Below are 21,814 nucleotides of genomic sequence, written 5' to 3' on the forward strand. Positions count from 1 at the left end.
AACGGGTATGGGGGAGAGAGAGTGAGAAGGTGAGGGCTTTTGTGGATTGAGGCGAGAAGAGAGGGTGCGGTGTCTCACTGTGTTCCAATACCTTGTTTGAAGAGAGCGACCTTTTACCTTTAGGCACAAAAATGGTAGTTAAAAAAATTAAATTGGATCGATATACTATTTTAGAAATTTTTAAAGGGTGTGGTTTTTTTTATAAGGTTGTAACCTTGAACAATTTAATTAAGGTGCACCACCTAATCTTATCATAACAAATAATTTTGGTTTAAAAATTTCTTGAGATTATCTTAAAATCTATTTTATAATCTTAAAATCTATTTTCATATTTAATTATAAATTTTTTAACTCTAAAAATTATTAAAATCAAGTAGATCTATAAACATATGCAACTCTTGAAAATGGGCAGTCTAGATGCATTATTTATGAGAGTCAAAATTATTTTTTTTATATTTATACATTTTGGTGTCAATATAATCAATTAGATGGTTTTTCAACATTAAAACAACATTTTTCAATAGATTTTTTAGGTACATATGTAATTTTACATTTTAAGGTTGCAACTTTATATAAACTCTCTTTTTTTTAAATAAAAGGTCCATTTAAAACAATGGCACAAAACAATAAGGTGTAAGAAGTACTTGTCCTTCAAATTGTAAAGGGTTCTATTTGTATAGAGCTTAGGCTCTAAACAATTAAATTAGAGCCTACTTTGTTTCATTGTTGGAAATCGTTGTGAAGGCCTTAAGATATATTTCATCTTTAAAGTTTAAAGCTTAAAAAATAATGTAGACCAACATATCTATAAAAACTTAAAAATCTTAAAAATTGACAGTTTAAAAATACGTTACAAAATACTCTATTTTTAAATTTTAAAATCCATTTTTTTATCGTGTCCATATATCTTGCTGTCAAGATTACCATTTTAAAGACTTTTGAGCATCAAATCAACCTCCTTTAGTGAAATACCTTTTAGTGAAATATTTGTAGTAGGCACCAATTTGATTGGTTAGAGCCACCGCTCTATATGAACTTTTCCCAAATTTAAAACTCAGATATGAAATCTCGGCCGTACTCATCTGCATTGGTAAAACGGCAGGTATAGCCATGGAACTTTGACTCGGAATTGCAGGTGGACTTTTGTCACCACCTGGATTTTCTCTCTCTAAAAAATCTCTCTCTCTAGAATTGCAGGTGGACATTTGATTGGCAGAGGGCCACCTCAAATCCTCCGTCACCGGTGAGCTCGAGTCCATCGCGAAAGTACCCAATTAAGAGGAACCCAACGGACAGAAACCCATCTCAGATTACACGAGATTCATGGAAGAAAACCCAGAGAAAAGGAAGAAGACCTGGCTCACTGTTGCTTTTTCCTTGGGTGTGGCTGCATCACTGTTATTTTTATTCCTGCTTTTCTTATTCCTCATGTGAGCTTTCATTTTTCTTATTTATGGCCTCTTTATCTCTCCCTTGTCGATTAGGGGCTGCCCATTTATAAAGATCTCCTTTTGATTGGGTTTGTAGGGTTAAAAATTCCAAAGAGGATCCCTATGATTCTCATGACCATGAAGCTGAAACTCCTTCAGGCCCTCGTGCAAATTCTCCTCCTAGAGGTTGGAATTCCTATGATTCGTTCTCATGGACGATTGATGAAGAACAGTTCCTTTCTAATGCTAGAGTTCTCTCCAATACCTTCTCCAAATTTGGGTATCAGGTGGGAAGAACACTCGCACACAAAAATTTCTTTGTAAGCAATTAGTATTATGAAATATGAAGTGAAACTGAACGATAATAAAGGGTTTTTATTGGTCCATAATTAGTTATATGACTAGAAATTTGAGGAATTGAGGGAATTTTCTTTGTGGGTAATTAGTCGTATGAAGTGAAAATGAGTTAATCTTTGTGGGTTTTACTTTGTGGGTAATTAATCCCATAGTTTTACGTAGTGAAATCAAGAAATCAAGCTAATTCCTTTGTAATTTATGAAGCGAAATTGAGGAACTTTGGCTGGTTTTATGGAAACAATTCATAGCCAAAAAAGGAACGTGCAAAATTTGTGTTATTGAATAGTTGAATTGTTGAAATGAGGTTTTGAGAAACTTCAATTCAAAACCATTGAAAACAATCTCTTATCTATTTGTGCTTTGTTAAATTGTTTGCCTAAAAATTAATGAAATTTGGTGTTTTTTGGTGGAACCAGTATGCTGTGGTGGATTTCTTGTGGTATAGGAAAATGGTGGCCCACTCCTCAGTGTGGGCTTCTGGTTTGGATGTGATTGATGAATGGGGAAGGCCTATTCCAGATCCTGCTCGATGGCCATCTTCTCGTGGGGGCTATGGCTTTAAAAATGTGGCTTCTCAGATTCATCAGATGGGTCTCAAGTTTGGGATTCATGTTATGAGGGGGATCAGCACACAAGCCATCAATGCTAATACTCCAATCATGGACTCCAATGTCAGTTTTGTTGGTATTTTCAACTGTCATTATTTCTTTCTCCTGTTTGCATGGCTAAAACCTTTTAGTCTATGATATACCCTCTTATTACCCTAATTATGTATGTTATCCTCTGTCTTTTATTTGTACAGTTGAGGTTTTTCAGTTTCTGGCAATAAAAAACCATTTTACATTTGCTTTTGTGTTTTCATGTTGTTCTAAAAAATAATTGTTATTTTTAGATTTTCATTCATTGTAATTTGAAAAGCTCTGATTAGCCTCGAACAAACCTTCCCAAACCTTTTCGCAGCAGCTGCAGACCAGTCAATGACAATATCTTAGTCCTGTGATGTGTCAGGTGGCCAGATGGTTGCCTCACAACTTTTTCACCAAAACCTCAATGACTTGGAAACCTTATACCTGCCCTCCATGCTATAATTTCTCCATTACCAGTTCATCCCTAGATATGGCCACGACAAACTCCTCTGGTGCCCTTCCCCAACCGGTTCTTTCTTAGTCTCCTTGTTTACTATGACTCACCCTACAAGGTTTGAACCTTGTCACCACCAATAGGGCATGGTGCACCTCTACTCCTCTCAACATTCAGGCTTTCAATTGGTTAGAATTTACCTAATAAGGTACTCACTCTAGACGTATCTAAAGATGGGGCTTTTAATTACCTAACCATTGCATCATGTGCCGAGAATATGAGGAGACCATTCCCCATCTATTCATCCATTATAAGGTGGCTTCCTGAATTTGTTCATCCTTCCTAAAGTTTTTTGAATTAATGTGGTCACCCCGACATCTGTCATATATTTGTTTTGATCCTATTTCTCAGTCGCATACACAACCTTGGTTATAATGGTTTGGCACCTATCTATACTCTGGGCCATTTGGCTAGATTGCAACAGGCACATGTTTGGCAACATCAAAAGTACCATGACCTCCAGCAAGGACCCCATCAAAAAAACAGTCATATTTTGTGTGCACCCCCATAGCAAGCTCAAGGCATCTCATCCATTGACCTGAAAAGTCAGTGGAAACATATCATATTGTCGTTACTGCAAAAACTAACAAGATCTTCCACCTGATCAGCGAATCATCAAAGTAAATTTCCACAGGAGCACGGTTGAAAATCCACGACCTTGCAGGAAAGGGGGGCATTTTCTGGAATAACATAGGACAAACCCTACTCACTTCTTCAGGCCCAGCAGGGAAAACGGATGTTGTGAACACAGAGACACAAGCCTTCCTGGCTGGGCTGCCAATGTTGTATTAATCTTGTGGCTGCAATTTATTGATAGGACACTCCCCAAATGTTATCACTTGGGTCACAGGGACCTCCCTCTCTTGAGATTGGAAACATGTGCCACTAAAATCTCCAAATCTGCAGCTACCTACTATTATCTTTTAGACATTATTGGAGAGAAGCAAATGCCATTGCAGACCCCCTTGTGAGTCCTGCTATGCTCATCAGTTCTGCTCAAACGCCACAGCCTATCTGTGGGCAACTTTTGCCTTAGTGGCCCTCCCATTTTTTTACAGACATACACGTACACACCACAATTGTCTTTTTTTCATTCACACATTCAATTTTTCTACATCCTCACATTATTAATGCAAAGGTCAAGTTGCAGGAAATGCAAGGAGTAGCGTGCTAAAAGCCAGCCGGCTGATAGGGGAAGGAGAATCAACTAGTTTAGTTCTTATCTGAGTAGTTTACCCCCAAAAAAAGCTCGCGTTGATAAATTACAGAAATTCATCTGAAGGAGCACATCAAGAAGGAAAATTGGCTATCAGTAATATGGATGACATAACTTATTAAAGAGATTGCAGATTCTGGTTGGGACTTTTTAAATACAGGTAGTATTTATATCTATTAGATGCAAAATGGAATCTGTAGTAGCTGTAGGATTAGCCTCCGAGCAATCACTTTTGTTTCCCTTGGATCTTCAGAGAGAGTGAATTCAACACTCGAGCCTCAAATCTCGGCTCTAGTACCGTAAAGTTCCTAGAATTTCTTTCTTCCTAGTTTTCTAGGTCTTTTAGAATATGCTTGGGATTTGTCTTCAAGCAATTCTTCCATTTGTCTTTTTTCTTCAGGGTAGAGAGGGGTTCAAAGTATCAAACATTTAATCCATAAAGGGCTCTCTCCATTCCTCTGCAGATGTGAATTATACCCTTGACCCCAATGCCTGGTTCTAGTATCATTAAGCATCTGGCTTCCTAGTTGTGTAGGATCTCTTTTTCTTTTGTTGATCTCTAAATTTTCTATGTTCAATACACTCTCTTCCCCTGCAGTACACTTTTGGTTATTCTTCCATCTATATAAATACACTCCTTGGAAACATCTAGAACATCTCAAAGTCGAGCTATTTTTATTTTTCTTCAGCATTTTCATCATTTTTATTCTCATTTCTATAACTTGGCTTTGGCAGAATTCATAGCCTACTCATTTTTCTAATGCCAAATCGAATGATATGTTAATGTTAGCCATTTCCTTCAAGTGGCATGAAAATTTATTTTGTAATAGAATGCTGTCCTTTACTGTTATGAGTTAATTACCACGACAGTTCTTCATGTTCTTCCCTGAGCATTACCTGCCTTACCTCCACCTTTATGCTGTTTTCTAGATATTTTCCTGTCTATTTTTTGTTTAGTGTAAGGGGTACAAGCCACTATCCTCCAGTTTTCTTCTTTCCTTTTTCCTTTTGAGTTAAAATTTTTTTGTATTGTCGTTGCTGCATGTTGGGGAAAAATCCTTCTTCACCCTTTTCCTTCATTTTATTCATAGAATTTAAAAAAAACACCCAAGAGATGAAATATTTAACATCTCACCCAAGGCACATATTAAATGTCACAAATTCCTTCGAAGGACACTAAATGTGATTCAAATTTCTAGGAGGGGCACTTGTCAGTTTTTCCCCGCCTTCCAAAGTTAGGGTCTTTTTAGAAAACCTATGGAATTTACTTTCATAAAAGATAAATATGCTCCTGTGGCAGCAAATGTACATATGCTCCAGAATTTTTAGGTTTTTTCCCAAATTTTGGGGACGTGGCCTACTCAACCTAGCTACCAAGTCAGAAAAGAAAAAAAACTTCAACATGTACTCTGCAAAAAATCACGCCCTAGAATTGCACGAATCTAGGTGTTTAGGTACTCAGATATATGTTCTTTTTTAAGGGAAATTTATCAAAAAGCACTCAAGATGGGGAGAAACTTCCTCATAATCACCCAATCTTAGGCTGTGATTTTTTCATGGAGTTTCAAAGTACGAGTTGTTCTTCTCTTTTCTAGGTTGATCACCAGATTGAGAATGTCATGTCCCCAAAATTTTGATATGCAAATAATATTCCTTGCTGGGGTTTTATGTGAGGGAGCATATGTACATTTTGTTCCTACAAAAGCATACTAATTTTTTCATATTATAAAGTGTCAAAGCATCTGCAGAGCAAGTGTTTAACTTGGAAACTAACTTTGGGTAGAGAAGCAAGATTGCAAAATGCTGTCCTAGAAATTGTAACTCATGATTGGTGTCCTTTGATGGAATGTGTTAAATTTAATATGGGCCTTATGAATTTAAATCTAAAAAAGTGGGTCAAATGTTAAATAGTTCGTCTCTTGGGTGCTTTTTGATAAATTTGCCTTTTAAACAATTTGATTGTAGCATCATATTCTAAGGATAAGTTCGCTTGTAATATCTTCTATGAATTAAAAAATGTATCTTTGAGACTAGAACTTTCTTATTGTGGCTTGTTACTTGATGATCTTTCAGGGGGAAGCCTATCGTTCAGGTGGAAGAATTTGGCGTGCCCGTGACATAGCTCTGACCAAGAAACCATGCGGATGGATGCCAGCCTGTTTCACTAGCATTGATACAAGCTCAGGAGCTGGATTGGCATTTCTTCAATCCCTTTATCAGTTGTATGATGAATGGGGCGTTGATTTTGGTGCTCTCTCTCTCTCTCTCTCTCTCTCTCTCTCTCTCTCTCTCACACACACACACACACACACACTGAGATAGACATGCTTGCACACACATGTACACGTTACTCATAAAGCAATGTCATGATGCTTCTATAGATCCTTGAATGCTTGCAGTGAAGCATGATTGTGTCTTTGGTGATGATTTCAATGAGGACGAGATAAAAGCTATCTCTGAGGTTATTTATTTGTTGGCATCTTACACTTTTTAATACCATGGTCTTTCTATGTTGGTGTTTCTTACCTGCATGTCCTTTGCAGATTTTGAAAGAGAAAGATCGCCCTATTGTGTATTCCATATCACCGGGAACTCATGTTACACCAGCAATGGCAGAGAAAGTGAAGGACTTTGTGAACATGTATAGGGTTACTGGTGATGATTGGGACACATGGAGCGATTTTTCTACACACTTTGATGTGGCAAGGTGAGTATTAAGTTCTGATGAAAAGTTGTAGCTCTATTTTATTTTTAAATGGGAAATTTATCGAAATACCCATGAGAGATGTGCTCTTTAATGTTTTACACATTTGCCACTAGTCCAACTCATGATCCTATTTTTCTTTTATGGGTATTTTGAAATTATATTAAACTACATGGGTAAAATGTTAAATAGTTCATCTCTCATAGGTTATTTGATAAATTTCCCATTTCTCAACACAACCCTATATTTTGGGATACAAGTCTCATTTTTTCTTTATTGGCTTTGATCTTCTATGAACGTGATTCATACATCCGTACTGATATGTAGTATCGGTTGTCTTGATGAGAAATTGTTGCTTTTGAAATCGTACTTCTTCTTTATTGTGATTGATATTCAATTGCATATAGAGATTTTGCACAAGGTGGCTTTATAGGAAGTAGAGGACTAGAAGGTACGTCATGGCCGGATTTGGATATGCTTCCTTTTGGTTGGCTAACAGATCCTAGTAAGTAATTTAAGTTGGTGCTTAATTTATTTTGAAAATCACTATTATGCAATCATTCTAGGCTTGCCTAGTCTCATGTTTTCAATTCTTTCAGATTCTAACCAAGGGCCACATCGGAATTCTAGTCTGACAGTTGATGAGCAAAAGGCACAGGTTTGTTGTAATGCAAGACTTCTTGTTCATGTGCGGTTGAAATTCTCAAGGTTATTTCATTTTATCTAATCCATGCATTTACGGGAGGTATGCCAGTGCGCAGAGAGAGAGAGAGAGAGTGTGTGTTCATTTCTCGGCCTTATGCAAAACTAATTATCAAGGTAATGTTGTACAAGTTGTCATGTATCAAATATGCATAAATGATAGAGAATGGAAATTGTTTTTGATATCTGATTTAAAACATTTCACTTTTCTCAATGTTTAAGGAGAAGAGGAAAGACTTCCACATGATCTTTATTGATTTAGAGAAAGCATACGATAGGGTATCTAGAAAGTTAATTTGGTGGGTGTTGGAAAAGAAAGGAGTCTCTAGAGGATATATTAACATGGTGAGAGATATGTCCGAGGGAGCACTAGCTAGTGTGAAGACAAGTAGTGGAGAGAAAAGTGAGCTTCTAATGACAGTAGCCTGCACCAAGGGTTAATATTGAGCCCAGTATCTCTTTGTTTTGGTTATGGACGTAACTAGGCATCTACAAGATGAGGTACCATGTTGTATGTTGTTTGTGACGACATAGCTTTGATTGATGAAACTAGAGAACGTGTCTATGCAAAGTTAGAACTTTGGAGGGATTCTCTACAATTTAAAGACTTTAAAATTAGCCGGACTAAGATATAATATATGGAATACAAGTTTAGTAATAATAGGAGTAGAAATGAGGAATTAGTTGATATCAATGGCCAAAAAATACCTAAAAGAGATTATTTTCGATATCTTAGGTCGATAATCTATGAGAATGAGGAGATTGAGGAAGATGCCATGCCATAAACTTATGGATGGGTGGACGAAGGGGAGATGTGCTTCCAAAGTCTTACATGATCGTCGCATACTAATGAAACTGAACGAGAAGTTCTATAAGACAGCTGTATGACCAGTCATGCTTTATGGGATGAAATATTAGGCGATCAAGAAATAACATATCCATAGAATGAGTCTCGTTGAGATGAGGATAGTGAGATAGATGAGTGGTAAGACAAGAAGGGATAGAATTCAGAATCAACACATTAGAGGGAACTTAGGGGTGGCTCCAATAGACGATAAGATAAGGGAAAGTAGACGTTTAGTGGTCTTGTCATATGCAATGTCGACCTAAAATAGCACCAATTAGTATGGCAATTTACTTCAAGTAGAAGGCTCTAATAGGGCAAGAGGAAGGCCCAAAAGGATATAGATAAAAATAGTTAGAACAAATATGGTAATTTATTGCCCGATTGAAGATATGACCCTTAATAGAGTGGATTGGCAGAATAGTTGGGATAAGGGTCAAATGATGATGATGATGGTGAATAGATACTGATCCAGTTCTTCGAGATCTCTAACCTTGCATGATTATGAAAAGGCATGTCTAACATAATAACACCTTTGAAGTGTGGTTCATGGATTCAAGATTGAAACTTAGCAGCAAATTCTCGTTTATAGTATCTAGCTTCTTGTCCCGGAACCCTTTTGTGGCTCTCTTCTCCCAAAATTCTTTCTCAAATACATCTTTCTAAAGTCCTGTTATTATCGCTTGTCCTTTTTCCTGAAGCCTATTCCCTTCATTCATAGGATTCCGGATGGGCTCTATTTAGGCTTTTTAGTTAGAAACTCATCACTCCGACCAAATTAGGACACTTTTTTTTTTCTTTTTCTTTTCTTCCTGAAATGAACCCTTGATCATTCCCAAGCCTAAATGGGAATCCAGCTGATGCTTGACACACACCAAACTTGTGGGAAGAAAACCTATGCCGCTCCATAAAGGTATGTAGTTTAGCTTATACAATATGTCCTGGGTACTTGTATAACATAATTTCTTTACAAATACAATATTGAATTCTTTCAATTCTGGTTGAGATATGAAAGTAATTAATGGCATTTTATGTAATGATTTAAATAAAGAAACTAAAGATCAGCATACACTGTCCCCAGCTGAAAATAGCCATCAAATGGGCATCATAGCAAAAGTGATTGTTAGATAATTGAGACCTTCCTAAATGAGTGCTTTGTAAATCCTCTTCTTTTGTTGCTTCAAGAATTAATATTCACATGACTGTTGGGATCATCATGTTTTTATTTGATTTTATTTCTAGTTCATGGAATCATCTCTCTCTCTCTCTCTCTCTCTCTCTCTCCCACACACACACACACGCATGCACGTGCACACACAAATCAGTCTAGACTTAACCCATACAGACCCTGTATTCTTTACACTGCAACACACTTGCTATTCCTTATTCGTTCCTATCTTGTGTTTTCCATTGTTCTTGGGGCTGAATTTGTGAAGCAAAATATGGCTTTCTATCTGATTAGGCCTGCTCTTAAACCAAATGTCAAGATACTTTATATAGGGTGAGAATGCATGCATTATGCTCAGGTAAGCGAGACCTGTAATTCTTTCCTTCCTCTTGCAGATGACATTGTGGGCCATGGCAAAATCTCCATTATTTCTTGGAGGTGACCTCAGGAATTTGGATTCTACCACTTTGTACATAACAACAAATGCTGCCATCCTTGAGATCCATAATACAAGCTCCCATAACAGAGAGGTAAAATATCCATCATATAAGCAGGAGGGGTAACATATCTTCATGTGGTATGAGATCTCAAATGCATAGTTCATAGCAGTGTTCAAAACCACTACTCGGGCCGAATACTCTCCCCATGCCAAAGCCGAGTACTGGGCCAAGTAGGGCTGAGTTCTGTAGCAGCAAAAAAATGTTAAAAAAGTAAAAAAAAGTAGCGACAAAAAAAATAGATTTTGAAAAATCAGTTTGCAACGGGTTTTTATGAATTTTTTCAAAAAGATGGAAAACTGTAAAATAAGTATTCTTATTTGCAAAAATGACAGAAAACAAAAAAAAAAATTAGTACAAATAGATTTCTTATTTTTTGGGATTTTTTATAATGTTTTTTAATTTTTTTAATATCCTTGAGTTGGACCCCCAACTTGGGAGAACTCAGGCTTGGCCACTGCCCAAGCCTGAGTAACTCAGCTGAACTGACTCGGCCGATTTGTCATAAACTGGTTCATAGTTCTTATAGAAAGAGAGGGAGTAGATTTATCTCTCATCCTTAAGAGAGAGAGGGGGGGAGGTGCTTGTGTATTCATATTGTACTATTACACGGTCTTTTGCTTAATGCCATTCTATGTTTGTGTGAGAGTCTTGCTATGATGCCTCTTCATTTTCTGTTTCGTTTTCATTTTCTGTTCAAGCATGTTGTGTGAATCGAGAGAGAGAGAGAGAGACTGTTGGTGCAAGCTCAGCTATAATCCTGTGTGATCGTTTCCTATGTTATTATTTCTTCACAACAGCTGAGCAACATCCAAATTAAAGACCTCCGAATATGGGGTGCGAATGGAACAACAGGTAGAAACATCAGCTCTTTAATTTTTTTTATCTCGTGGAAACATCAATACGGTAGTTTTTTCATATTACCCATCATCAAAGCTTAATATTTGTGTTCTGATTATTGAGGAACTTGTAAAACCACCTTCCACCAAACCTATTTCTACCTCATCAACAATAAACGAATATTTGACAATATCAACAACAAACCACCTTCCACCAAACCTATCACCACCTCATCAACAATAAACCAATATTTGACCGTATCAATTTGTTGTTAGGTGTTATACTTATCTTATAAATGTATATAAATACATCAATGGATATACCACTCCTCTCATCTTGAAAACGTGAGAGAGAGTTTCAAAGTTTCTTACTCTATCTCTTTATCCATATCTCTTTCTCTTTATCCATCTCTTTCTCTCTCTCTTGATGATTCATTAGTAGCTCATACCATTAGCTCCAATGTGTCTGAGGTTTCTTACTCCATCTCTTTATCCATACCTCTTTCTCTCTCTTGATGATTTATTGGTAGCTCATACCATTAGCTCCAATGTGTCCGAGGTTTCTTACTCCATCTCTTTATCCATATCTCTTTTTCTCTCTCTTGATGATTCATTGGTAGCTCATACCATTAACTCCAAGGTGTCCGAGGATCGAAAAGAGAGTGAGAGATATAGATAGAGAGATGAAGTAAGATACTTTGAAACTCTCTCTCACGTTTTCAAGATGAGAGGAGTGGTATATCCATTTATATATTTATATACATTTACTAGATAAGTATAATACTTAACAAATTGATAGGGTCAAAGAGTGGTTTGTTGTTAATGAGGTGGAGATAGGTTTGGTCAAAGGTAATTTTACAAGTTCGTTAATACTGATTCCTTCTTTACCTTGCAATCTCTCAGGTGAAGTATACATTGCAGTCTTCAATCTTGGTTCAAGTGAAAAGCTTGTAACAGTAAAGTTCGAGGATGTTATTAGAGACTTCATTCATCAGGAGTTGAGAGGTGGAGGTGGTGAAGAGATATGTACAGGTTTTGACATTTGGGAACGCAAAGAACTCGGAGAGATAAATGACACACTGAGTTTCAGCATTACGAAACATGGGTGTGTAGCGCTTGTGTTGAAATGCACTCCAGAGGCAGCTGAGCGCCCAATCTGAGTTTTGTCATGTAGTTAGATTCAACTCTGTGTGTGCGTGTGATTTATTCGTGTAACTGTGAATATATCAAGTAAAAAAGCAAAATAATAGTTATATGGGGCATTTGTAGCACTCAAATGGGAGAACCATCTTTCCAGTCATATATGCTACTGTATTTCATTCAGGCAAATTCTATGGTTCATTGCATGGTTGTGGGTGGTGTGAGCAAGTCAAATTATTGAGCAAAAAAAATTAATTAATTACTAAAGGTTAAATGGTTATTTTATCGAGCTGATTAGACTCTAATTTGAGATGATGACTCTCTCTCCCCCCCCCCCCCCCCCCCCCCCCCCCAACCTCCCCCACCAAAAAAAAAGAAAAAGAAAATACACACACACTAAAGGATGCAATTAGTGTTTTTAAAATCAGAATCAGGGTCCCACTTGGCTCTTGGAAAACCAAGTCGAAATCGAGTTGAGTTATTCAGATTGGAACCCCCCTAAGTCGAAAACACAGATGCTGCACTGACTATAAAAGAGAGAACAAACCATTTCTGAACATTGCTGAAAATTCTTATTTCGGAAAAAAATTAATTGATTTTCTTAAACAATATTTCCAAATTCCAATGGGTTGTAGATCCTTTCAAAAAATCAGATATCCCTTAATGACTTTTTTAAGATCTCTGCGAGGAACCTGTTTACATTGTCTGGAGAAAATTTTAGTAAGTCTTTATCTTGGCATTATCGTTTTAAATGATGTCATCATCGAGTAATCTCAGAAATGGTTTTTGTTTTTGAATTATCTTTCTTGCAGAGGTCTTCCACCATACAAGGAATTCTAGTTTTTTTTCTCTTATTCCAATCCTGCATTTTATCCTTGGTCACACCCTACTTTTGGGGAATTGAATTAGTATAATTTTAGAGTTTAGAGAAGGGAAGGTAGGCATTAGGAATTGATCTTGTAGATGTATGAGAAATAATGTAATCAAAAATTTTCGAAGAGAGGTTAAAAGTATGCAAAAAACGAATTTGAAGGTCGAACAAAGTGGAAAAAAGGCAAAAGTATACAAGGAAAATTGCCTAATTTCTAAAATAATTGCCTTGCAGATAGCAAATTAGGCAATTTTCACTGCAGTGAGGGGTGGCAATAGACCCGACTAGACCCAGGACCCAAGGGGTAAACCCGACCTCGGGTCCGGATATGAGTTTGCCTGGCTTGGCCTTCAAACAATTAGGACCTAGGCCACAAAATATACCCTGAGAACCAGGCTAATCACGGGATTAAAAAAGCATCACAATTGGAGTCAGAGGCTACTTCGAATGGATGCAACAAGTAATTCCTGTGTGAAAGTTTAAAGGGTAATTTACACGTATATATCTCTTTCAATTACAGTCGAAAAAAATGAAATTCAAATATTACCTTCGTAGTTTGTACCCAAAATTTTTTTTTTTTTTCCTCAATTCGAATCTTTAAAATCAGTAGTTTTATATGGAAGTTTTCTAGCAAGCAGATATCTGTAAGTAAAGAAAGCTTCGGATTTGTTTAGTCTAATGAAATTTAGAGAACTTCCAATTTTCAAAATCCGAAGCGTGAGGCCATACTTACTGAGCTTTTTTATCTTGAAAATCCAAAATTTGGATATTGAAAGTCTGAAGTTTATATCTAAAGTATTTTTAAGCCTTATAATCACTAAGAGGTCCAACTATTTTATTACAAGCGTAAAGCTTCGGATTTTAAAGACCCAAAATCGGAGCATTATCATCATCTTAAAAAGTAAAAAATAAAAAATTGGGTATGAACAATAAACAAAAAAAATAAAAAATTCAAAATTTCTTAAAAAGTGAGTGTATAAGGTACCCACCTTATAAGTTAGGCATGCTTCTTGATTTTGTCGGTCATTCTGGTGTTAGGAAATTTTGTAGTGGCATGAAATTCTTTTTTCAAATTTGATTATGAAATTTAAAATTTTAAAAATGTACAAATTGAACAGATCTATAAATACTTGAAAGTCTTAAAAATAAATAGACCTAATAACTTATTACAATATGTCTTTCTAAGAACTCAAAATTATGTTTTTCTTTATATCAATTCAAGATGATTAATTGGAAGGTGTTTTAACCTCATGACACTCTTTTTTACTACTTCTATGACATGAGATTATATAGGCTTTTTCCTTGAAAAATATAAAAAATTAGGTATGGACATCATAACACAAGAAATTAGAGCCGAGGCTCTAAACAATCAAAGTACATCGTATTTTCAATTAGTATTGAGAATGTTGTTTTACTATTGGAAATTTTTGTGATAGTTTTAAAATATATTTTTATATTTAATTATAAAATTTAAAGCTTCAAAAATAGTGTAGATAAAGCATATCTATGAAAATCTTGAAAATTGACGGTCCAAAATGCATTGCATGGTGCAACATTTTCATAACTTTAAATTATTATTTTTTTCCATGTCCATGAATATTGACGTCAATTTGATCAATTTGAAGATATTTGGCCATCAAAATAACCTCTTCTAGGGAAATTTTTAACAAGTTGATCAATTTGAAGATATTTGAGCATCAAAATAACCTCTTCTAGTGAAATTTTAAATTTTTAATGTGGGTTTTAATTTGATTGTTGAGAGCCTCCACTATGTATAAACTTTCCCTTTCTTAAATAACGATCTTAAAAGAGTATATGCCTCCGCTATGTATAAACTTCCCCTTTCTTAAATAACGATCTTAAAAGAGTATATGGACATAAAATACCTTAAAGCACACGTTCATAAATACACCAGTGGTGTATGCAAATACTACACAATAACCTGTATGCAAGCTTTTCCGTAATATATAAGCTCTCCATGGATCTCAAAGCGCACAAATTCAGTGCAGAAGCTCCTCAGCGATTCACAGGAAGAGAGAGAGTCAATAAGGACATGGAATCGTGGTTTCGGAGGGCCAAAACACTCGCTGGTGACGCAGCAAAGATATCTGGTAACATTGTTACAGAAACCACCAAGAAAACAAAGCAATTGGTTTCCAATGTCTCCATTAAACCAAACCTCCTCAAGACAGAAACCATAACAGAAACCCATGGCATCAAATCTTCTTCTCCAACAAAATCCACCTCTTCTTCCTCCAATTCCTCTGAAGATAGGTTGAAATTTGGAGTCACTGATGAATTAATAGTGTTTGTTAAAGGTTTCACTATAGAAACCTTCAAGGATTTCAGGCTCCAAGGTATGATTCCCTCCCTGTTTTGCTTCTTCAGGTTTTTTTTTTCTTTGAAACTCAATGTTTGGGGTGAATGTGTTCTCATTTCAGAGTTTGGATTAAAGAACTTATGTGATTGGGGAAAATGTGTTTTAGCTGATGAAGGGAGGCCTTCGAATGATCCGGCAGTGGGGAATGTGCGCCAGGATCTCACAGAATGGCAAGAGAAACATGCCATGATAATTCTTTCATCAGTTAAGGTATTGCCCTTTTCTACATATTCTGTTATTTATTTCTATAAAATGGAGAAAATTGTTTGGTTCTGAATATTTTGAATAAATTATCTATGGGTTCTATCTATCTAATATGTGCTTTCTTTGAGTTCCTTGTGGAAATTTGATGAGCTTAGCGTGCAGAAATATGTTTACTTGATGGGGCCTATGCTATGCTGTTTTGTTAATATGTGAAGATTGGGAACTGCTTTGTGATTTGATACTATCAAGCATGATTACACAAGATTGCACTGATGGGGAACTTGGGTTTTGTTCCATTGAAGTTTATGAGTTTTTCTCGGTGCATGATGTGTAAAATTGTTCAATTCTGTTCCTTACGGTTTCCCTAGCTTGGTTTCTAATGTATTTCACTTCCCACTATGATTTCAAATCAGAAAGCTTTTCAACCTTCGCTTGAAACATTTTGAATTGGGAAAGATGCATGGAATTTATACGGGTTTCTTATGAGATACTGAGGACTCCATATAACTATCAAATAATGTTACATCGGAGCTTCTACTATGAACCTGAAACAGAGCTGGTCCCTAACATTAGAATTGTCTAAATTCAGAAAGAAATGGGGGATATCGTTTTGGCAATTGGAAAATGGGAGCTCTGTATCTCTATATTGGCTGTTCTTGATCACTCACAAGAAGATTAACATAAGAAGGTTTTTCTTATAATTGATATTCTTTGTTTAAGTTTAATGGTTGTAAAGTTCATAAACAGTGTCAGGATCCTAAGGTGGAACATAATCCTGATTCTGGAGACCCAAATTAGTCCTAATTGCAGCCAAAGTCGTCAACCTTTCCGCCACCATGTTACCTTTGCTTGGATCTGGAGTGCTAAAACATAATTCTAAAATTACACAAAAGATCCTTGATTGTAATCAATTTTCTTTCAATTCTTTGTGTAACTATGGAGATGTGCCTCTGAGCCATCTAATGATTGTGAGCCTTTCAGACCCTTCGATTAGTGTACAAAACTACAAATCCATTTCAAAGCTGAAGCTGCATGGGTATGAGCTTATATAGCATTATTAAGTTCCAAAGCTACTGCATAGTACTTGGGAGAACACTCTGCAGCTCTGGTGATTCTGTTATCCCATGGAGCTCAGATTGCTTTATGGATGCAACATTCAATTTCAGCACAATAATGGTTTTTATTCATGGATTTCATTTCATATATTGAGTGTTGCAGTACCCAGTTAATTATTGCAAAATATTGCTGAATTATGTTTCCATGTGGCCGTAGTTGTGCTTGCCATCACGTGATTCCTCTGGTCATGAACGACATGCAGCTTTCCTCACCTTTAATTTGTAGTGGCACCTGAGAAATGTTCTTGAGACAATTAGTTATCGAAAAATGGAGTAACATAATCCCAGAAGCGTAGATGATCTGTTTCAGTTACCATTAAGACACCTTCATTAGTAGCAGCATTTTTGGTAACTAGTTCCTGAATTGATTGAGAAAGCCAAGACAAAGTGATTGATTAACCATTATCTCTCATAACTCTCCTCCACTTGCTAGCCACGGATTTCCTTGATTGATATGATCTACACCTGGTTTCCACCATTTGAAATGAGCAATCTAGAATAGAATTTGGTAATTTAACTCATCGAAATAGAATACGAGACTGACCTCCATTACAGACCATATTATACTGATAAGAATAGATACTACATTTGATCTTAGCCAAAACACTGAGAAACTTATGAGGCCTACAGACCATTTGTTCACCATTGGTGCTATATTTTATGAAAACAATAACATTATTTGGTTTTTCTTGCCCCTCTCTCATAGAATATTCAGCTACTAAGAGTTGTGAACCATTTGTTTGTCATCAATGAAATTTTTTGTGAAAATTATTAACGTACATGGAGAAAATTGTTGATTTCTGAAAGAAAATATCAGAGTTTATGGTATGGAATTGAGTCTTTTGACATTCACACTATAGTTGAAAAGGAAGATTGTGACAGGATCTTAGTCTGTTGACTTTTATTGGATGAGAAGGAAATGAGGAAATTGCAGTTAATGAATTTTGTGATGAATTTCGAGTTTAATGTATCACTAACAATGATCGAAAACTCAGTAATTCATGACTAGTAAAAGATATTTTATACTATAAGACCATTTACATTTGGTTCAAGGTCACAAACATTGCACCCATTAGATGAGAAATCTGACAACTTAGAGTTGTCGCAAAATTTGAGAAACAATTGTTTGGACACCTTAAGCTAGTCAAAAGTACACCCTCAGCTGCTTGATTTCGCATCTAATGGCTTAGGACTATTGTGACCTCCTTGTACCAAAAATAAATGCTTACTTTCCTATTGTAAAACGAATGTCAAAAGATTTGTTAAAAAGACATAGTAAGAATATGGTTAATATTGTCAACCTTTTTAGTAAAAGAAAAAAAGAAAATGACTGTCACGATCCTCATAATTTAATTATATGATTTGGACTTCCTTTCCATTGTGTATTTTCATTTGTTGAAAGCTGATATACATCCAGAAACCAGTTCACCAGAGGGTGATTAGTATATTTTCAAGGAGAAGTATATAACGAGACCATTTACCTTTGGTACAAGGTGTTCACAATCAATCTTGACCATTGTCTATTGGATATGAAATTGGGTGGCTGCATTGATTTCATTGACCAAGCTCAAAGTTCAAAAAAAGTTCAAAAGAAATTTTCTTGAACTTTGTAACTCACCCAAGCTATCGGATTTCACATCGAACGGTTGTAAATAATTGTGACCCCCTGTACAAAAGGTAAATGATCTCATTGTATACAATCCCTATTTTCAAATGTTATGTAAGACGTGGTTTTTAGGGAGCATTATATAATGAGAAATCACTGTGGACCAAATAAATATGATCCTCACAAAGGTTTGAAGGAAATATAAGCTTTTTCATTTGCATTACACCTTTTTTTCCAATTATTTTTGCATAACACATATTAATAGGGACTGGAATTCCCATTCTTGATATAACCAGTATAATAGCTGAAATCTTCAAGTTACAATCCATATCACTTTTTCTATACATACTACCAAGTCTAGACTGGCCCAGCTCTGGAGTTCTGAATTTCAGACTTTGGGAAACAGAGTTGTCTCAGGCGAGTCCCAGTGCGGCCAGTCGAGTTCCTCAACCATAATTCTCTGATGCGACTGTATGTCCTCAACCATATGTCCCTATTTGGTAATTCAAACTATAGAAACTAGTCATTACACGTCAAATGAGCCCAGTTTCCTAGCACTAGTTTTGATCACGGCCTAATGAGTTATGGATCGAGCGCCTAGGTGTCACATCAGCTGAGGTGCGACGCCTGCCTTGGAGCAGGCCTGCTAGGAGGGCTCATCAGCCTGGGGAAGCGCTTAGGCACCCTCCCCACCTTCGCCTAGGCATGATCAAACCTCTTTTTTCTTTTACACTGGGTACCAGAATTCATGGTGCCTTGTTTTGATTTATGTTTTCCTTCTCTTGTGCCATGTGACTTCTGATGTCTCATGAGGATCAAGCTGTTCATAAGTACATTCCATTAAAATTGCATTCCTTGTGAGTTAGCTTATTTAGTTTGTGGATACAGCTTATTATAACCGATGAAACTTTTCTTTGATTTTCTAAACATGTATTGCTTTTGCGTGGTTGAATTGCTTAAATGTAGGCATTAGTTTATCTATTTACTCCATATGATGTCTCGGAAACTTTTCTGGAGAGAAGCTTGAATTTCTGATGATGTGGTTGCAGGAGATTTCACACCTTAGATATGTTCTCTGTCCACGACATATGAAGGACGGACAATTCTGGGGAATATACTTTATGCTTGTCAAAATTTATGTGTCTCCGTAAGTGCCACACTTCTTACTTTTGAAACATGGGACATTGATTGAAGAATCATAGGTCAGGATAAAAGACAACAAATTGTAACTGATAGAAATTATGTTGGAAGATGAATTTCAACAAGGTTATAGATTTTAAAATTTCTCTTTGATCTTTGTACTAATTCATATTTATCATGAATTCAGAGAATTTGGTTGTTAATGCTTATGTATCCTTGTGCTTGAATTATGAACTAACACTTTTAATCTTTTTATTTTTTTCCTCCTTTCTTTTACCAATCATCACCATCATCATAGCCTTGTCTCAATTAATTGGGGTCGGCTACACGAATACTGGTCAGTCATTCTATTATATTTAAGGCCATGCCCTCAGTGAGGCCATAAATCCCCATATCTTTTTAGACTACTTCCAACCACGTCATTTTGGGCCTACCTTCAATCTTTCCACTTGAACTAACTTGCACCTCTTAACAGGTGTTATACTGGGTCGACGTCACACCTAAACTTTCCTGAATGGAAAGTTTTACCAATAAACGGAATATTTGGGCTTGTTTTGCTAATAATATCCATGGTTCCTGTTTCTAAGTGGAACACTGCCTAAGACTTTCAAGCATCAACTATCTAAAAAGAATAAATACCCAACACACATGAATCAGGGGAATTGTCCTTATTTTCTATAGAACAATTGTTTGCTGTGCCGCATTTGTACAATATGCGGTCCAGAGGTATAAAAGCATCCATCTTATCCAAATGTTTTCTTAATATAATTATGATTTCTAGTTTTCAAATTTATTTATTTATTCATATTCATGATCTCCATGTTAAAGATTATATATTCTCCAAAAATTAGGATCAAATTATATTTCAAAATATATTTATTGTGCCAGGCCCGCATTTCTACATGTGCGGGCTTGGCTGCATGCTAACCGCGTCCTTTTCTATATCCAGTCCCATAGTTTGAAATTGACCATACCTTTTTGTTTTCTTTGTACAGCATGTTAGGAAGAATCCTTATATGATTTTACGAAAAATAAAATGTTCTTGAGATTCATTATAGCGACTGGAAGATTCAAGTTTGTATAGCTTTACTGAATCAATAATCTGATAATAATCTGTGTTTTTTTCTCTTGTTATTCTCTGTTTAAATGTGTCTCTCAGATATGAGTTACGCGCTGTGCGAGAGTCAAAGCTCAGGCAAATGGCACAGGAGTCTGCGAATCCAACAAAGCAAGCAGCCTATGAGGTAGAAATGACAGAGGCAAACCCAGCAAAACATATATCAGAACAAGATTTAGATGCATTCCTTTTGGGAGACCTCAGAAGCTCTGATGGAGAACATGGTATCATCCATTTCTCCATTTATTCTTTAAATTCTTCCCGGTTTTCCTTTCCCCTAAATATAAATATAAAAATAAAAAACAAAAAATCAGTGTTCTAACTTGAAACTATCATCTTGCCAATACTCACAGCCTTTCATTTATTTCCATATCTGGTACCAATTTTCACTTACACTGAAAAGATGAATAGAAAACCTGTGGACTACATCTGGTAAATGGTTTGCTTTGTTTTTCTTGTCCCAGATGAAAGGCATGTTGATCTAGATGAGGATCTAATAAAACCATGAGCTAGAAATTCTTTCATCACTGGAGATGTACCATGTTCCTGTAGCTTGATTGAGCCCTTCATGTTGCAACATTTGAGGCTGTTGGTTTAAACAAACATTCACACATTCCAACAAAAAGGAGAAGGAACAAATTTGGAGACAACAATCTCTACTTCTTTTCCATGCATGCATGGATTTATGAATGGGCAAATGGTTGAGAGTTGGAATGGAAGTTTCATGAGCTAAGGGTCCTTGTGACATGCACCCATGTACTGTCCGATTCAGTGTGTTGAGAGAGAAAAGTATTGTTGCTGACTAAAGACTCAGGAGCAACCAAAGAAACCTCGAAGCTATAACACCACCAAACTGCTAAAGAAATCTCGAAGCTATAACTCGAAATCGTAAAGGTTAGTCAATTATTCTTGCAAGTGGATGGAGATGCACCGGGTCCACATGCAATTATATGCATGAGGGCATGGTTGTGGTGCTGAGGTTTGAATGTGTATATGTACCAGGCACATTCATGTGTGCATGCATCCTAGTACTGGTGCTATGGTGGAATAATGAATTCAGTTGGTATGATTGTATGAATACTATTTCCATTGTATTTATGAATTCAACAGGCTCCTTTTTTTTCTTCTTTGGAAATAGATGTTTGTAAATGAATTTAGGACCATAAAATTCCTCCTTTTTTCTGTCCCTCGTTTAGCATGTGGATCGATATGACTTTTCAATCATGAACAATATGATGTTAATGGTCTCGATCTGGTGCACACTATAATATGGAATTTTTTCCATAATTTTTTTTTCTTCTAACAAACTAATAATTGAATTTGATTGATTCGAGCACAAAAGAA

The 21,814-nt window shown here is 36.1% G+C and overlaps 2 protein-coding genes across 17 annotated transcripts; both read left to right on the plus strand.

The window, feature by feature from the left end:
- The first annotated feature begins 1,188 nt into the window (after positions 1 to 1,188).
- Positions 1,189 to 12,226, plus strand: LOC18441914 (alpha-galactosidase 1). Of its 15 annotated transcripts, none has more exons than XM_088868926.1 (11): positions 1,189 to 1,430; positions 1,528 to 1,717; positions 2,204 to 2,471; positions 6,217 to 6,391; positions 6,543 to 6,604; positions 6,687 to 6,850; positions 7,255 to 7,352; positions 7,447 to 7,505; positions 9,957 to 10,091; positions 10,859 to 10,913; positions 11,801 to 12,226. In XM_088868926.1, exons 3-11 carry the CDS (start codon positions 2,430 to 2,432, stop codon positions 12,055 to 12,057), a joined length of 1,047 nt encoding a protein of 348 aa, XP_088725052.1. In that variant the 5' UTR covers positions 1,189 to 1,430; positions 1,528 to 1,717; positions 2,204 to 2,429; the 3' UTR covers positions 12,058 to 12,226. The 15 variants fall into 15 exon arrangements, 12 of the variants coding, with proteins under 12 accessions (XP_088725052.1, XP_088725054.1, XP_006852201.1 ...); XM_088868928.1 differs by having other exon boundaries at positions 7,255 to 7,298; XM_006852139.4 differs by having other exon boundaries at positions 2,204 to 2,458.
- A 2,617-nt stretch (positions 12,227 to 14,843) lies between these two features.
- Positions 14,844 to 21,656, plus strand: LOC18441913 (uncharacterized). 2 transcript variants are annotated; one of them, XM_011627857.3, is made up of 5 exons: positions 14,844 to 15,265; positions 15,395 to 15,498; positions 19,263 to 19,360; positions 20,513 to 20,694; positions 20,935 to 21,656. In XM_011627857.3, the coding sequence occupies exons 1-5, from the start codon at positions 14,887 to 14,889 to the stop codon at positions 20,976 to 20,978; spliced, it is 807 nt and encodes a 268-aa protein (XP_011626159.2). In that variant the 5' UTR covers positions 14,844 to 14,886; the 3' UTR covers positions 20,979 to 21,656. The 2 variants fall into 2 exon arrangements, with proteins under 2 accessions (XP_011626159.2, XP_088725061.1); XM_088868935.1 differs by having other exon boundaries at positions 14,872 to 15,265; positions 15,350 to 15,498.
- Positions 21,657 to 21,814: the final 158 nt, after the last annotated feature.

The sequence above is a fragment of the Amborella trichopoda genome, chromosome 6 (assembly GCF_054954075.1).
Source record: "Amborella trichopoda isolate Santa Cruz 75 chromosome 6, AtrichopodaSantaCruz75HAP2 v2.0, whole genome shotgun sequence".
In the NCBI taxonomy this organism is placed as follows: Eukaryota; Viridiplantae; Streptophyta; class Magnoliopsida; order Amborellales; family Amborellaceae; genus Amborella; species Amborella trichopoda.

Excerpts from the sequence above, each read along its gene's own strand:
- LOC18441913 (XM_088868935.1), top strand. The coding sequence starts at position 14,887 with ATGGATCTCAAAGCGCACAAATTCAGTGCAGAAGCTCCTCAGCGATTC. Across the intron at positions 15,266-15,349 it reads CAAGGATTTCAGGCTCCAAG|AGTTTGGATTAAAGAACTTA; the intron begins GTATGATTCCCT and ends TTCTCATTTCAG. Across the intron at positions 20,695-20,934 it reads AAGCTCTGATGGAGAACATG|ATGAAAGGCATGTTGATCTA; the intron begins GTATCATCCATT and ends TTCTTGTCCCAG.
- LOC18441914 (XM_006852139.4), top strand. The coding sequence starts at position 1,324 with ATGGAAGAAAACCCAGAGAAAAGGAAGAAGACCTGGCTCACTGTTGCT. Across the intron at positions 10,092-10,858 it reads CAAGCTCCCATAACAGAGAG|CTGAGCAACATCCAAATTAA; the intron begins GTAAAATATCCA and ends TCTTCACAACAG. Across the intron at positions 10,914-11,800 it reads GGGTGCGAATGGAACAACAG|GTGAAGTATACATTGCAGTC; the intron begins GTAGAAACATCA and ends GCAATCTCTCAG.